Below are 16,004 nucleotides of genomic sequence, written 5' to 3'. Positions count from 1 at the left end.
CATGCAATGTTTGGTATTAAATATTTTTTTAGGAGTCTGAAATGTTTTCCTGTCAGCAAAAAAAATCTTGATTTAGTGCAAGCAATTGACTTGAAGTGTGACATTGTCTCAAGAATTACTGCCTAGTAAATGGCTTGTTTTCTTCTATAGTTTTATATGCTGAGGATATGACTGAAATCTGTCTGGTGGCAAGAGTGATTATGTCTCAGCCTAGGAGGTAGCAGAGAACTTCTCTGGGCAAGGAACTGCACTGTCCTACTGGAAGAGTTTTCAACTGCATCATCTTTGATTCAAGTCTGCATTCTTCTCTTGATTACAGCTACTGTCTGTATCATAGACACTTCACAAACCCATGCTGCCTTGTATTGTTCACTGAGCTCTCAGCTAGTTTAAGTGGATTCTTTGACGGGAGAAATGGTAGCTCTCACAAGCTGAATCAAGAACAGATCACTGCAGGAGTCCACTAGAAACCCGTCTCCCTCCCCCAATGCTGACTGTCCATTTACAATTACTTCAAGGTTGATCTGCTGGTTTTTAAATCCACTTACTGTGCTACATTGATTTTTTTTTATGCTAACTTTTAATCAAAATGACATGCCAGTACTAAATCAAATGTTTTACAGAAATCTAATATATTACAATTGCCTTTACAAAGCAAATGTATCCTCTCATAAAAAATAAAGTTAGGTCTCATCAATGTTCAATAAAACAATGAAGAATTTCACTAATTATGCTGCTACCCTTTAAAAACTGTCCTGGATCAGCCTTTTTGTGGTTTTTTTTGCCTGGGATCTGTCAGGTTAACAGGTCCTGTTTACGCTTTTTTTAAATATTGGCAAAATATTAGCAGTAACTACTATTGTTTAAATATTTATCTGCAGGACTGATTAACATCCCCCAAGTTACTCTGGAGTAGAAAGCATTTAATCACTCTAAACTGCATGCAAACATCTAGCTTCTTTCCAAATACAGAACAAATATTTAACACTTCTGCCTTTTGTATATCGTAACTGACAATTTTGATGTCCCTGTCTAGTAACAGATCTATACTATGCTATGTATTTCTTATTCTTGAAATAGTAAGAAAATTCCTTAATGTTCTTACATCTATTGCCCATAGATTTCAATATCTTTAGCTTCCCTTATCAATTGGGAACAATGACTATAAGTTAGCAATCATGAAACTGCCATCACTTTCCCCCTTTTCACTTATTTTAGTGCTGCTTTCATGTCTCTTAACCAGGACTAGTTTTTAAAAAATGGAATGACCCTGGTTTGTGATTTCATATTGTTACAGGTCCCCTACCTCCAGAACCAAAATATTCTTAAACCTCTCAATTTGTATTCATGTTGTTTTATTTAACTTCTCTTCTCAATCAATTTGGCTCAATTCTTTTTGGTGTCATGAAATTCTGACCCTCAGTTTAAAGTGCCTTTTTATGGAGAAATGCCCTGAAGGAGAGGATAAGCATTATACTTGGGGAGCATGGGACGATCGAGTGAAGGAAATGGAAAGGAGATCAATAGATGAGGTATTATATAAAAACCTCACCCACCTTGTGTCTCTAGGTATTTATATAGTACTTTAAAAAAATGCCCAGTAGTGATAGCGGGACCTCATGCTTTGTCTTGGCCATAATGCTTAACTGCACTTAGCCTTGAGGTGGAGCAAAACAGGAATCAGATTGCTCAGTCCCATTAGGTGAGATTCTTCACACCCTTCCTCAGACTTCTGCTTTTCTGCACTGGAACACATATTGCCTAGTTTATTGTGTGTTCTCTTGTCCATTAAGAGTGTTGACTACAGCTCCCAGAACTGCCTGCACTATAATGTCTTCCCTTGCCACAAGTCCATGTTGGGCAGGGTCTGCAAAGGAGTAATGTAGAAGGACTGTGTTCTGTTAGCAAATGATGCAGTTTCTGCATAAAATGTTCCTTTGTGTCAAAAAATCGTCCGCTCTGTGTTGCTCTATGCGGCGGAAACATGGAGGACCAACAAGAAGATAGAAAGTCGGCTTCGGGGCTTTGAAGGAAGGTGTCTTAGGCGAATTCTTAACATACATTGGCCGCAGCGTATCACCAATGTTGAAGTGAGCCGATTAACAGGCATCAACAATATAGTGGATGAAGCCAAACAACGAAGATGGAGGTGGCTGGGGCATGTGTTGAGAATGGATGCTGACAGACACCCTCGTATTGCCCTACGATGGACACCACAAGGAAGAAGGAGGAGAGGTAGACCATTGGGGACGTGGCGAAGGACCACTGAAGAGGAAATGAAAGGTATGGGAATGAAGTGGGATGAAATCTGCTGTCTTGCTCAAGAATAAAATGACTGGAGGAGAGTGGCTGGCGCCTTATGCGCCACAGGGAGTGAAGAAGAAGAAGAATGGACACAAAGATAAACCAAAGGGATGGAGGAAGACATGGGACTTAGTCCAAAGTGCCTGTGTGTTTTCTTTTAATAAATGTTGCTTGGTAGGTAGTGGTTGTATTGTGATAATGCGTCCAGGCCCCAAGGCCTCAGCGTGCTAGGCCCAAAGCGTTTACAATCTAAGTAGCCCTTTGGCTAGGCCACCCCGTCAAGGCACTTGGTCGATGCCTGGGGCCCCGTTGTGCTGGGCCTGAGCATGCTCACGCTAGGAGCACTCCCTTGCTCATGGCGGAGCCTCCATCGTGCCCAGAGCATCCGCCCTCCTTGCGGGCGACCCTGGGTAGGAACTAGCACGCCACGCGCATCTCGTATCCCAGCCTTGGCAGTGCCTGGCAATGGGGCAGCGGGGGGCTGGGCTCTGCACCCGCCGCCCTGGGGAGGGGCTCGCCCCCTGGTGGTGAGGCTCCAGGCCTGGAGGTGGAGGCAGCGGCGGCCCAGTGGGGCGACTCTCGCGCTCCCCCGGCCTCCCGGGGAGCTGGGCCCTGCAGGATGGCCTGGCCCAAGCTGCTCCACGTGCCCCCCAGGGCAGATGGGCCACTCCACAGGCACCCGGGGGGGGCTGCTCCTCCCTGCACTCCGGGCGGATGGGCTGCTCCAAGCTGTTCCATTGAGGGGCTGCGCCAACCCCGCAGGGGTGAGTGGTCCGCTGCACAGACACTTCTATTGGGGGCTATCCCTCCCCCCCTCGCTCCGGGCAGATGAACCACTCCACACTCAGTTCCATTCGGTGCCAGTAGGGGCTGCTCCGCCCCGCACGCCTGAGGCTCGATTGCCCGCTCCAGGCTGTTCCATTGGGTGTCACTAGGGGCCGCGCCCCCAAACCCCGCTGGGACCGGGTGAATCGGCCGCTCCACAAGGATCAGTTCCATATTAGGCGCTGATGTGCTCCCCCCTCCTTCAGGGATAGATGAGCGGCTCCACAGTCGGTTGGGCGCAAAGGCCTCCCCCCCTCGCTTGTGGGTGGTTCGGCCGTCATGACACTGCACAATAGCCGGAGCGGGCGGGGGAGCTCGCTCTCCTCCGAACCCTGCGAGGCCGGCGCGGTGCATGTCGGTCCGGCTGGCGTTGAGTGACATACGAGCCGGCCAATGGGAAGGGCATCAGAGCCCGTCGGAGGAGGCCGCCGCCAATGGCTGGCGAGGAGGAGGGCGGAGCCGATAGTTTCCTCGGGGGACTGGGAGCCGGAAGAGCTACCTGTGAGGTGACTGAGGAGAGGCGGCAGCAGGTAAGTGCGGGGACTCGGCCGGGCGTGAGCCCCCCGCCAGGGGGGTGGCTCGGGCTAGAGAGCCGGGCTCGCGGGGCCGGGCCCGAGCCGCCGGGAGGAAAGGCCGTTGGGCGGGTGGAGCGCCCCGGCGCTGCTGGGCCTGGCGCGTTGTCCCTCGGCTGAGCTGTGACCCCCGGCTCCCTCCCGCAGCTGGGAGTCAGGCCCCGCTGCTGCCCGTGGCCCCGGGAACGGCCTGGGGGCCGCCCAGCGAGCGCAGGCCTGGGGCCCCTCGGGAGTGACTCAGCCGCTCTGGGCTGCGCGCTGCGGCCGGTGCGGCGGCGCTGGATGCCGTTGGCGCGTCCAGCCGCCCGGCTTGGTAGCCGTGCGAATGAGATGTAGGATTTGTGCCCTTACATTGTTTAAAGTAGCGCTCCCGGTGACGCCGGCCTGACGTCAGCAGCAGCAGCAGCTCCTAAAGTGCTTTGCCAAGGTCCCTATCACCCCTGTCTTACAGGTGGGGAAACTGAGGGCCAGGGAGATGAAGGGACTTACCCAGGGTCACCTATCAGGCCAGCGGCGGAGCTGGACGTAGGGCCAGATCTCCTGAGTCCCAGCCCAGCCTTCTGCCCAGTAGCTAACAGTGTCTTTCCTGTGTTGTCGTCATTAAAGTTCAGGCACCATCCCTTGAGAGGAATTGGGGTGGTGCTGTTTCAGGCTGTCTGGAGACTTGGGCAGACTTCAGGCATGCTGTCACATGATTCACGTGGAGTGAATTACATAAAATTTCTTTCCAAAACTGCCCTACATAGGCACTGCCTCCTGAGTAAACATAGCTCAAGATCACTGGCCTGTTTCCTGAATGTGTATGCAGTGTATAGCAGGCAGCTTGGTCTAGTGCATCTGAGAGGGAGTTGGGATTCCTGTTTTCTGTTCCTACTTCTACTGATTATTTCGATATTCAACCTGAGGGCAGTCACCGACCACTTTTCGTGTATACGTGCCTCTGTAAAATGAAGATGGTTTCTTAGCTTATGTGGATGATATGAGAATTACTTTTTAAAGTACTTTAAAGATGTAACGTTCTATACAAATTTCTGTGCAAATGCTAACTGCACCTAAACAAGCAGTGGAATGACTGGTTCAAACAATGGCATCTGCTTCTCAGAAGCAAATGCAAAGTTGTCTGCTTGCCAGTGTGACATGGTCTTCCTGTGGGTTTATCACAGTCTAATCTTTTACCTTCTCTACATATTTTTCTGAGTAGTTTTGTAGGCTGCATCAAGCAACGTAGCACTTGTGGAATGCACTGCAGGATATATCAGGCTATTTTGAAACCAAATGTATAGTTGTGAAGGCTTTTTGCCATGGAAGTTATTGTGCAAATTATTAGCTTGGATACTACAATGGTAGGTGTTCTAGAAATATTTGAAAGAGAGGGTCAATTACAGTAGTACTCTGAATCATACAGAATTGGTCTGGCCTGTATCATGTTTCTTAAGATCAAAGAATGAGCTTCAGGAAGAAGTCATTTTCATTTTGCATATCTTAATGGATCAGTGCCATGAGAGTAATGGAGTTGGGAAGGTTAGAGCCTCTTCTATATAATTGCTAGGGATTTGTTAGCATGTCAGCTCTTCGGCAGTGCATTGCAAATTCTAGAAACAGTGGACAATTTTTTCTTGTGGAGTTAGTTCTTGGTTGAGATTCTAATGAAATCTAGTAGCAGAGAGAAACAATGGGATATTTATATAGTCATATTTTCTAGTCCATTGTCTCTTTTCAGGATGTCTTCAGGTGCATTGTTTCCAAGCCTGGTGCCAGGCTCCCGTGGCTCATCCAGCAAATATTTGGTGGAATTTCGGGCAGGAAAGATGTCTCTAAAAGGCAGTACTGTAACTCCAGATAAACGAAAAGGCCTTGTTTACATCCAGCAAACTGATGATTCCCTCATTCATTTTTGTTGGAAGGACAGGACTTCTGGCAATGTTGAAGATGTGAGTATAACTTCATTATTTCAATCTTAAGAGTTTTGTAATGGCTCTTTTGTACTCTGTATTGTGAACCCCAGTGCAAGTGTCTTTAAGAAGAGATTTGAATAAGACAGGTGGTGGCTTTACAAATGGGCTTTGGATGTACACACTTGGTGTAAGGGGCAATGTGGAAGGAAGGCATAGAGAGATGTTTGTGTGAGGAGTAGGCACAGAACTATCCAATTTTTTTTTTTAATCCACCTCTCTTTTTTTCCAGGACTTGATTATCTTTCCTGATGACTGTGAATTTAAGAGGGTACCTCAGTGCACTACAGGTCGTGTGTATGTGCTGAAGTTCAAGGCAGGATCAAAGCGACTTTTCTTCTGGATGCAGGTTTGTGACAAGTAAATGGTAACATTTAGAATTCCTTTGTTTCAAGATGTGTGCGAGGAATACTCAAGGAGGGGATAGATGGGGATCTACACTTTAAAGAATTATCCAACTTCTAATCTGTTTTAAAGATGCTTGGAGGCTTAAGAACAACTCTCTTACAGGAACCGAAGACTGATAAAGATGAAGAGCACTGCCGTAAAGTGAATGAGTATCTCAACAATCCTCCAATACCTGGTGCTTTGGGTGGGAGTGGAAGTGGAGGCCATGAGCTCTCAGCATTAGGAGGTATAGTCTATTCTCTTCTCAGTTTGAGAGGTTTTTTTATACACACTTTGCAGTTTTCTAGGAACCAAATCCCTGCTGGTTTTGGAGGGTGACAGCTTATACTAGAAATGCAGAGACACTCTTAGCAACACAATTTATTTTGCTATAATAGGAAGGAGCAGGCTGAAAAAAGAGTCAGCGAGAAGAAACTTCTCCGGGTTGTATCTGTTAGGTTTTCTGGAGTCCTCCCCTTTTTTTTTTTTTTTTTTTTTTTTTTAAAGCGAAGCTGCTTTTTTTTTCTTAGCATCTTAATAGTAAATACTTGACACAGTTTCTACTTGTAGCATATGTCAATTAATCTCCTGCTGCTTGAGCCAGAGTGTTATGAAAAATATGAATGTTGTATTTCAGAATGTTTTTGTTTTTAGGTGAAGGTGGCTTGCAAAGCCTTCTTGGAAATATGAGCCATAACCAGCTCATGCAGCTGATCGGACCGACAGGCTTAGGAGGACTTGGTAAAATGCTTTCATATCTTTATGCCATAAGAATGTTTTTCCTTCTGGGTTAAAACTTACCTTACACTGATTTATTTTCTTATTGATTTGGATGACATTTCCTTCACATAAGAAGGCAGTCCCTTTCTCAAAGACAACATAATATATAGATGAGGAAACAAAACTGGAAAAAGGGAATGTAGCAAACGGAGTGATCAGTAGTTCAACTTGGCATATGTTGGTCATGTGTAGGTTTTCCTCCACAAATTTAGTGGTGTTAGTTTTGCATTGAGCTATATTCCAGGATTGAAGGAGCAGGAGGATGGCTAATGAGTGGAAGACTAACTAACTTCTTAGGAGGGAGTTGGAGGAGAGCATTCTTCTTTCTTTTGAGGGCAGTGGTTGATTTCTGAGATTGCTCAAAAATTGGTCAGTGATGTCTTTCACTGGCTTTTTTTATTTAGCCATAGGGCATCTTCAGATTATTCCAGGTGCACATTCCCTTAGTGTCCTGGCCTGGGTGTACCAGTTAACTTACTGCTCAGTGAAACAAGGCGCTTCCCTCTGCGGGTGCTGAGCGTGCAGTCTCTGCACTGATCGTAGGCCCTTGCTAGTACTGGGAGTGACAGACCTTGGATGGCATCTGTCTCCGATCCTGAAGGGGGGTATGCTTTTTCTGCTGCTCAAACATGTGCTTCCCAGCAGGGACTGCTGCAGTATAGTAAAAAGTGATACTAGTCTTGTAGTTTAGCTCTCCTGCTCCTACTGTGGAAGTGGTATGATCAGGGAGCAGTGGAGGTAATGTGCTGTTGGGAGAGGTGGCATGTTCCACTACTGCTAGGGGAACTCTGCAGAAAAGAGGGGACAGAAGAACAGAGAAACAAGTGGCTGGTTACTTGCTTATTCCTCTCCTATGTTCTCCCCCTGTAGTTTCAGTCCATCATGCACATGCTAATGGGGCACTCTAATTCTGCCTTCTGGGTTTGCAGCTAGTTTCCAAAAGACTGGACAACAGAATGCAGATGGTCATATAGACAGGCATACAGCAATTAGACCTGGAATAAGAAGCAGCTGCAGGGGGAATATGTACTAAATGGAGCAAGTGGCCATCATGTGGTTCAGGAGAAGAATCACAAGGAGAAATCACTGAAAGCCCTTTTAAACCAGTCTCTAGTTCTGCATAGCTTGTTCCTCCTGCTAGAGAAGCTATGATTAGTAACAGGGTGGAGGATTCTTTGATTGTAAATTCTTGTGTACAAGTCACCTCATCATTTTCTTGACCATTTGTCATGCATTAATGCCTTGCTGTGTTTTCTGCTGGAAGTAGTGGACCATCCTACTTGATTTTGTTCTGCCTGTAGAGTGTTTTGACTGCAGAGCTGTCTGTCTCGTGCTACATGCCTGCATTAGAGTTGAAACTGAAGGGAATGCAGGGCTATACGGGACGCACACCCATTTTCTTGGATGAAAGGGTTTTGCTGTGTTGAGGGGCTTTTGTTTGTATTATACAAACCAAAGCCACTTCATCCTTTTGATATAGCTAGGAGTTGAGCAGTTTTTAATCAGCACAAGCATCTCTTGAACAGGGAATATTCTAATGGGGGGTTTAAAATTAGAAAATGGAAAAAATACCTGCATTTTCATAAAGACAGCAAAAAGAATGTTGCCTGTAAGTGAAGTTGAGTCAAACCTGAATAGCTTTATCTTTATAAAGGGAATGAACATAAAATAGTTTCTAAACTGATGTCTTTCCATCATTTATGGAAGGTGGGCTTGGTGCACTGACAGGGCCTGGCCTGGCTAGCTTATTGGGAAGTGGGGGACCCCCAACCAGCAGCTCATCATCAAGGTAAGATATACATACACCCATTTTTGTAGTTCTGTGTGTGATTGTTCCCCTGAACTGTGAGGAACTGGGGTCTAGTGTTTGTGGTTTTCAAATTTCTTTCTCTCGTGACCCAGTTGAAGAAAATTGTTGATGCACATGACTCAGTGGAGCTGGGGATGAGGGGTTTGGGGTATGGGAGAGGCTCACGGCTGGGGCAGGGGGTTAGAGTGCAGGCTGCGGGGTGGGGCTGAGGCTAAGGGGTTTGGGGTGCAGGAGGGGCTTCAGGGCTGGGGAAGTGGCTTGGGGTGTGGGAGAGGGTCAGGGCTCTGGGCTTGGGATGAGGGGTTTGGGGTGCAGGAAGGAGCTCTGGGTTAGAGCTCAGGGCTGGGACATGGGATAGAAGGCACAGGCTTACCTCGGGCAGCTCCTGGACAGCGGCGCAGATGGGGTTGCTAAGGCAGGCTTCCTGCCTGTCCTGACACCGCGGACTGCACTGTGCCCCAGAAGAGGCCAGCAGCAGGTCCGGCTCCTAGGCGGAGGAATGCAAGCAGCTCTGCATAGCTCTCAGGAACCAGCCAAAGGAAGTGTGGAGCTAGTGCTCTGGGCGGGGGCAGCGCGCAGAGCCCCGTGGCACTCCCCCCCCCGCCTCCCCCCCCCCCCCGCCTAGGAGCCGGGCCTGCTGCTGGCTGCTGCTTGTGTGGTGCAGCACGGTGTGAGAACAGGTAGGGGCTAGCCTGCCTTAGCCGGGCAGCACTGCCAGTGGGACTTTTAATGACCCAGTCGGCAACACTGACTAGACCTGCCGCGACCCAGTGCCTTACATTCTGCAACCCAGTACTGGGTCGTGACCGCAGTTTGAAAACCACTGGTCTAGTGAATAGAAGAGAACAGTGGGAATCAAGACTCTTTCATGCCTCTTAAAATGGGGGTAATATATGCACACAGGGGTGCCAAAGTTTGTTGGAAGCTGCTTATGAAAGTGCAAAGTAACTACTTCTTCAGTGAGTTAATTATATTAATTACACTTCTAGTTCTCGCAGCCAATCAGCTGCTGTAACTCCATCTTCCACTACTTCCTCTACACGTGTCACGCCAGCCCCATCTGCTCCTGCGGCTGCATCTGCATCTGCATCTGCAACTAGTCCCAGCCCTGCACCAAGTTCGGGCAATGGAACCAGCACAGCAACAAGCCCAACTCAACCCATTCAGTTGAGTGACCTTCAGAACATTTTAGCTACTATGAATGTGCCAGCTGGAGCAGGAGGACAGCAAGGTAACAGTACTCTGGCCAGACAGCTGTTGGATACCATATGTGCCTTAAAGCTATTTTACTGTCCTGTATAATTTCAAATTGATTTGGAAGCCTTTCTGTTGAACCCTAACCTACTTTGGATAAATGATTTACTTGTGACTGCCCTGAAATCAGTGGAGGGTCACATCTCCGTATTCACTCCAACCACTAGTGGCTCTAGTTAAAGTAAAGCAGTTTGCTTTGTGTTTAGTCTAACAAAGCTGTGTTCTATCCTAGTTGACTTGGCCAGTGTGCTGACTCCTGAGATCATGGCTCCCATTCTGGCAAATGCTGAAGTGCAAGAGCGGTTGCTGCCTTATCTTCCATCTGGGGAATCACTGCCGCAGACAGCAGAAGAGATTCAGAACACTCTGACATCTCCCCAGTTTCAGCAGGTAGATGTCACAATGACACACTCTTCCACTGACCTAGCGCTGTCTACGCTGGGGGACTAGGCCAGTTTAACTCTGGTACTCAAGGATGTGGATTTTTCACAGCCCTGAGCGACATAGGTCAACCCAGCTATCTTTTCAGTGTAGACCAGCCCTAAGAAACTATTTCAATTCCCTGTGCTTCATGCAGCTAACAAATACTGGGCATCTGTTGGTTTTTATGGAAGTGTTAGTTAGACTCAAATCTCTCTTTAGACATACTATATATTTTTTTGTGCATAAAATAGCTACACATGTGCCCTAAGCCTGTTTGTCTCTGTGCTTTCCCCCACTGATATGGACTCAGTAAATGCCAAGAGCTCACTTCTCCATGGCAGTGGCATAGTCCCACATATGGTCTAAATACCCCTCTCTTCCTTGATCTGGGCTTCCCCCTTCTCTTTGTAACGAAGTCTATCAGAAAAGACACATCTGATCTTAGGCCCTCCCTTCATAGGAGAGCTGGCAGGCAATCTCCTTAAAGCTAGCCCTCCAGTCACTTGAAGTTTAAGTTGTCAGGGAAAAGAGATTTTCTTACTCCAGACTTCCTCTTTGGGCATGTCTGAAGACAAAAGCTGCACAAGTTTAACAAATCTGTGAAAAAATCGCTATACACCTCTGCGTGGGTTCACTTGATATCATTTAAACCTGATTTAGAGCAGTTTAGTTTGCACTGTTTAAATTGAGTGAAAAGAGTCAGTGCACATATTCTGTGGTTTAACTAAATTGGTTTAAATTAACACCGTGTGTGCGCAGACCGGGCAAACTAAGGCCCATGGGCCTGTCCTGCCTGGCCCCTGAGCGCCCGGCCGGGGAGCCTAGTCCCTGTCCCCCATCCCCCGCAGCTGCGTGGGCCGTGCTCTGACCTGCCGCTCCCGCTGGATAGCGTGGGGAGTGCAGCTGGCTCTGGCTATGTGTCACGACTGCGAGCTCCTGCTACTGGTATTCTGGGGGGCAGTCAGGGTGGTGGGGGCGGTTGGATGAGGTAGAGGTTCTGGGGAGGGCTGTCAGGGGATGGGGAACAAGGAGGGCTGGGAGTGAGAGTCCTGGGGGGATGGGGGCCTGTCGGGGTGGGGATGTGGATACAGGTCGGGAGGGCAGTTGGGACAGGGAGTGTGGGGGGGGTTGGATAAGGGGGTGGGATCTCGGGGGGGGGGGCAGTTAGGGGCAGGGGGTCCTGGGAGGGGGTGGTCAGGGACAAGGAGCAGAGGGCGGTTGGATAGGGGGTGGGATTGGGGGGACTGTTTTGGGGTGTGTGGAATAGGGGTCGTGGCAGTCAGGGGACAGGGAGCAGGGGGGCTGGATAGGGGGCAGGGGACAAGGAGTATGGGGGGTTGGATGGGTTGGGGGTTCTGAGGGGGGCAAGAAGTGGGAGGGGGCCAGGCTGTTTGGAGAGGCACAGCCTTCCCTACCCGGCCCTCCATACACTTGTGCAACCCTGATGTGGCCCTCAGGCCAAAAAGTTTGCCCACCCCTGCCTTAGAGGGTACAGTACACCAAGAACCAGGGGCCGGAGGAGTGACTTTTTAAAGCCTGCTCCACAGTAGGTGTTCCTTTATTTAAGTGAGATCTGGAGTGCTCAGCGTATTCTGTTACGTAGAGTACCATTTCCATGTCAAAACCAAGGGGAAGAATCATTTATTCGAAGTGGCCACTCGGTGTTGCAGAAACAATCAGTTTTATTTGGTGGTGTTTGACTCTATTTCACAGGCATTGAGCATGTTCAGTGCTGCTTTAGCTTCAGGACAACTTGGCCCATTGATGAGTCAGTTTGGCTTACCAGCTGAGGCAGTAGATGCAGCAAATAAAGGTGGTAAGTATCTTTTTCTCTTGAAAGAGCATGGAATTACAGAATTGTTGCCCTGTAAATGACTGAATGCAGGGTCTGAATCGGTCATGGAAATAGATCCTGGGTAATGTTTTAAAAAATCATTCAAGTGCCTAAACTCATTGAATGTCAAGGGGATTAAGAGCTTTTGGGCTCTTTTTTGAAAAATTTACTTAGTAAATAAAATCACTAAACTCCTGTTCATAACAGTCTAAATGGTTTGTGTATGTGTGCGCGTTCAGTCTCTTCTGAGATGATGGTTTCTGTTAATCTAAGATTGCACAGTATTGATGCCTAAGTAGCTTCGAGGCTGCTTTCTTGACTGAGTTCCCAAAGTCTGAGAGAGCACTCTAGAAAAGGCTGTGCTAGAGTTATGCAGCAGAGCTTGCAGTGACATTTAGGACTTAGGCCTGGGCTACACTAGCGTGGGGGGAGGGGGTGTTGAACTAAGGTATGCAACTAACTATCTTAGTTCGACTTACCTGGCCGTCCTCACGACAGCGAGTCGACTGCCACGGCTCCCCTGTCAACTCTGCTTACTCCTCCTGCCGAGGTGGAGTCCGGGCGTCAATTTGGGGATCGATTTATCTGGCGGGTAGTATAAATGTACCCTTAGAAATATTTTTCCTGTGGCAGTCACTCAGCTGCTAATGCTTTTCTCGTGGGAATATTTAATTGAAGGCACTGTTGCAGTAAATCAAGTTACCAGTAATTCTTGGGGCCTCTGATAGTTGGGGGGCCTGTTATCAGCGCTATAAGCCTGGAAATGTTGGCATGGTAAATCTGTTTCGACCAGTGTGTGTATTTGTAAAGTATCAAGCTCAGTAAAGTTCCATTGATTGTCAAATGTATCTGAATGTTAAACCTAAACATACAAGCAAACTTTCAACCTGTTTCCTCTGCTAAATGACCTGTATTTTAACTTCAGTCTAATTTGAGTATGAATCTTGTTCTTGGTGCAAAGCTAACCTAACTAATGTTTCTTTACTTTTCAGATGTAGAAGCATTTGCTAAAGCAATGCAGAACAATGTCAAGTCAGACCAAAAGGAGGGAGAATCAAAGGAAAAGAAAGATGAAGAGGAAGATATGAGTTTAGATTAAATTATCTGCTCTCCCTTATGAATAGTCCTAGACATTAACTTAAGCAGCTTCAGTAGGATTACTAGCTAACTTCATATTATCCTTATCCTAAATCTACAAATAAATAAAGGATTTTTATCTGCCAAATCACTTTGTGGTCATGGAGTCATAGAGCCTTAGTGCTTGCTTTCTTCTGACTTTTCATCCAAAGACAGTGGTTAACGGAGCTCTTTGCTTTTAAGTGAAATTTTGGATTAGAATATGGCTGGGGGGGGTGGGATCTTCAAAGGCACCAAATGATGCCCATGTTTGCATTATACAGGGGGAATTTTTCAGGTTTTTCTTTTTCATTTTTTTTAAAGCAAGTAGATAATTCATGGTTATAACATGTATCCAAATACTTTTAGTATGGCCAATATTACAGCACCTGGTAGGAGCCACAGTTCTCACAGATTCCCAGGACAGAAGGGAGCATTGTGATCATCTCCTCTGACCTGTATTACATAGGCCAAAGAATGTCCCCAAAATTCCTATAGCAGAGCTTTTAAGGGGAAAAAAATCCAATCTTGATTAAGAAGTGAGTGGTGGAGAATCCATCATGACCTGTGGTAAATTACCATTCAACTTGCACCTTATCATCAGTCTGAATTTGTCTAGCTTCAACTGCCAACCAAGTTATACCCTTCTCTGCTAGACTGCAGAGCCTATTATTAAATATTTGTTCCCTCTGTAAGTACTTGAAATCACCCCTTAACCTTTTGTTTAATTAAGCTGAATAGAGTGAACTCTTTGAGCCTATTCGGCAATTATTTTAATCCTTAAGCTGAGGAGGGTTGTGAGAAGAGCTAGGAGAACTAACATCCTTCAAGTGTGAGCACCAGAACTGAATACAGTATTTCAGCAGCTCTCCCAAATATAGACGTAACATAACCTCTGTATTCCTGCTTGAGATTTCTGGTTTATGGATCCTGGGATCACATTCACTCTTTTGGCCACAGCATCACAGTGGGAGCTTATGTTTATCCACCATGCCCCACCACCTGTTTCTCAGGATGACTGCTTCCTAGAAGAGTGTCCCATTGCATATTCTTTATTTCCAGATGCATACATTTATTTGTACCCAGTTACCAAGCAATCCAGTTGCTCTGAATCAGTGATTTTTTTCTCTTCATTGTTTATTACTCCATTTTTTTGTGTAATCTACAAACTATCAATGACCTAGACAAAAACAAAATGTTAAATAGAGGGACAAGAAACAATCCCTGTGTGACCCCACTAGAAACTGCCCTGGTTCATGATGATTCCCTATTTATAGAGACCATCAGCCAGTTTCAAATGTCACCTTAATTTTATATCATTCTAGTTTTTTTTAATTAGTATCATGCTGCACCAACTCAAATGGCTTACAGAAGTTTGTGTGTGTGTGTATGTATATATATATATGTGTGTGTGTGTATATGTATATATGTGTGTGTATATATATATATATATATATATTATTTATTTATTTTATAATTGGACAGGATCTATTCTGTCAACTCATATTGATTTGCATTAATTATATCACCCTCCTTGAATTCATAATTAGAGTCTTGTATTAGCTGATGTCAGGCTGACAGACCTATACTTAAGGTAAACAGAGGCAGATACAAAAGTGCGGGGGGGGGGAGAACATTGGCACAATTAACCTTGGGATGTCATGGATCCTCTATTATTTGCTGTCTTTAATCAAGATTGGAAGGCTGTCTCAAAAATATGCACTAGCTGAACCAAAAGTTGCAGCCTTGATGCCAGAATCATGGCATTGAAATTCTCCAGCCTGGGCTATGCAGGAGGTCAGATGAGACCATAGAATATCAGGGTTGGAAGGGACCTCAGGAGGAGATGATTGCAGTCATCCCTTCTTGCCTTAAAATATGTCTGTATCTCTCTCCGTCTCCCCCAATTAGAGCTGAGCCTGGACTCAAGTCCCCAGGTCTAAACAAACACACACATACACACATACATACCGGGAATGGGGGTTTGAAGCCGAATCCAGCTACTGAACTGAATTTAAACCAGAAACCTGGATTGGCTGTGCTGCAGCTGGGGCCAGTGTGGTTCAGTGAGGCCTTCTAGGTACTACTGTAATATAGGTGATGATAATAATAGGACTGGCACTCTGCACTTAACCTACTGCCTGGTTTTTCCCTAGTTGTGGGAGTTGAGGGTGTAGTGCACAAGCTCTCGCTGTGATTTTCCTAGCTGTTTGTGTTACTTAAATACACTAGTAGCCTTTTTTCTAGTTTTCTAGAACTTACTTCACCTGTGCTTCAAGACTTATCTATTTAACATCCTCCAGCTATACGAGTGCAATGGAAAAAGTTCACTATATGATGAGAGTGCCTCTTTTTTCCCCACCCAAATACAGAGTAAATAGTTATGGACTATGGCTTTTTTTTTTTTTTTTAATTGATAATTCTACCATGTCCATCAGCCAGTGGCCCAATACCAGTGTCAGGTTTCTTCCCACCCTGCCCCTAAACTCATTGCCCTTATCTCTGCTGGCCAGAATTCCTCCTTGGGTCCCTGGGCATCCTTAATAATAAAAAAGGAAAAATTGATAAACAGCTGCCTTCACTTCTCTTCTAAACACACAGCCTTCTTCCACTGTGGGCATCCAGTAAGCTGTTCTTAAATGATTCCTAGTTGGCTTTAAATAGTAGCCATAGCTATGAAAGAGCAGGAGTATTAAGGAAGCAGAAAGATCAAGGGATTTTTTGATGTTGGGAAAACAGAACAACAG

The 16,004-nt window shown here is 46.3% G+C and overlaps 1 protein-coding gene across 2 annotated transcripts; it reads left to right on the top strand.

The window, feature by feature from the left end:
• Window positions 1-3,505: 3,505 nt before the first annotated feature.
• ADRM1 (ADRM1 26S proteasome ubiquitin receptor) lies at window positions 3,506-13,369 on the top strand. Of its 2 annotated transcripts, none has more exons than XM_044986425.1 (10): window positions 3,506-3,659; window positions 5,422-5,632; window positions 5,886-6,002; window positions 6,164-6,287; window positions 6,695-6,781; window positions 8,528-8,609; window positions 9,620-9,861; window positions 10,117-10,274; window positions 12,021-12,123; window positions 13,134-13,369. In XM_044986425.1, exons 2-10 carry the CDS (start codon window positions 5,423-5,425, stop codon window positions 13,238-13,240), a joined length of 1,230 nt encoding a protein of 409 aa, XP_044842360.1. In that variant the 5' UTR covers window positions 3,506-3,659; window position 5,422; the 3' UTR covers window positions 13,241-13,369. The 2 variants fall into 2 exon arrangements, with proteins under 2 accessions (XP_044842360.1, XP_044842361.1); XM_044986426.1 differs by having other exon boundaries at window positions 3,562-3,653; window positions 5,419-5,632.
• Window positions 13,370-16,004: the final 2,635 nt, after the last annotated feature.

The sequence above is a fragment of the Mauremys mutica genome, chromosome 13, assembly GCF_020497125.1.
Source record: "Mauremys mutica isolate MM-2020 ecotype Southern chromosome 13, ASM2049712v1, whole genome shotgun sequence".
In the NCBI taxonomy this organism is placed as follows: Eukaryota; Metazoa; Chordata; order Testudines; family Geoemydidae; genus Mauremys; species Mauremys mutica.
Note: the sequence above shows the minus strand (reverse complement) of the source record. Positions and strands in the feature narration are given on the sequence as shown.

What these genes read in the sequence shown, in the direction of transcription:
- ADRM1 (XM_044986425.1), top strand. Translation starts at nt 5,423, where the DNA reads ATGTCTTCAGGTGCATTGTTTCCAAGCCTGGTGCCAGGCTCCCGTGGC. An exon ending in CATCTCCCCAGTTTCAGCAG is followed by an intron (nt 10,275 to 12,020) that starts GTAGATGTCACA and finishes TCTATTTCACAG; the next exon opens with GCATTGAGCATGTTCAGTGC. An exon ending in AGATGCAGCAAATAAAGGTG is followed by an intron (nt 12,124 to 13,133) that starts GTAAGTATCTTT and finishes TTTACTTTTCAG; the next exon opens with ATGTAGAAGCATTTGCTAAA.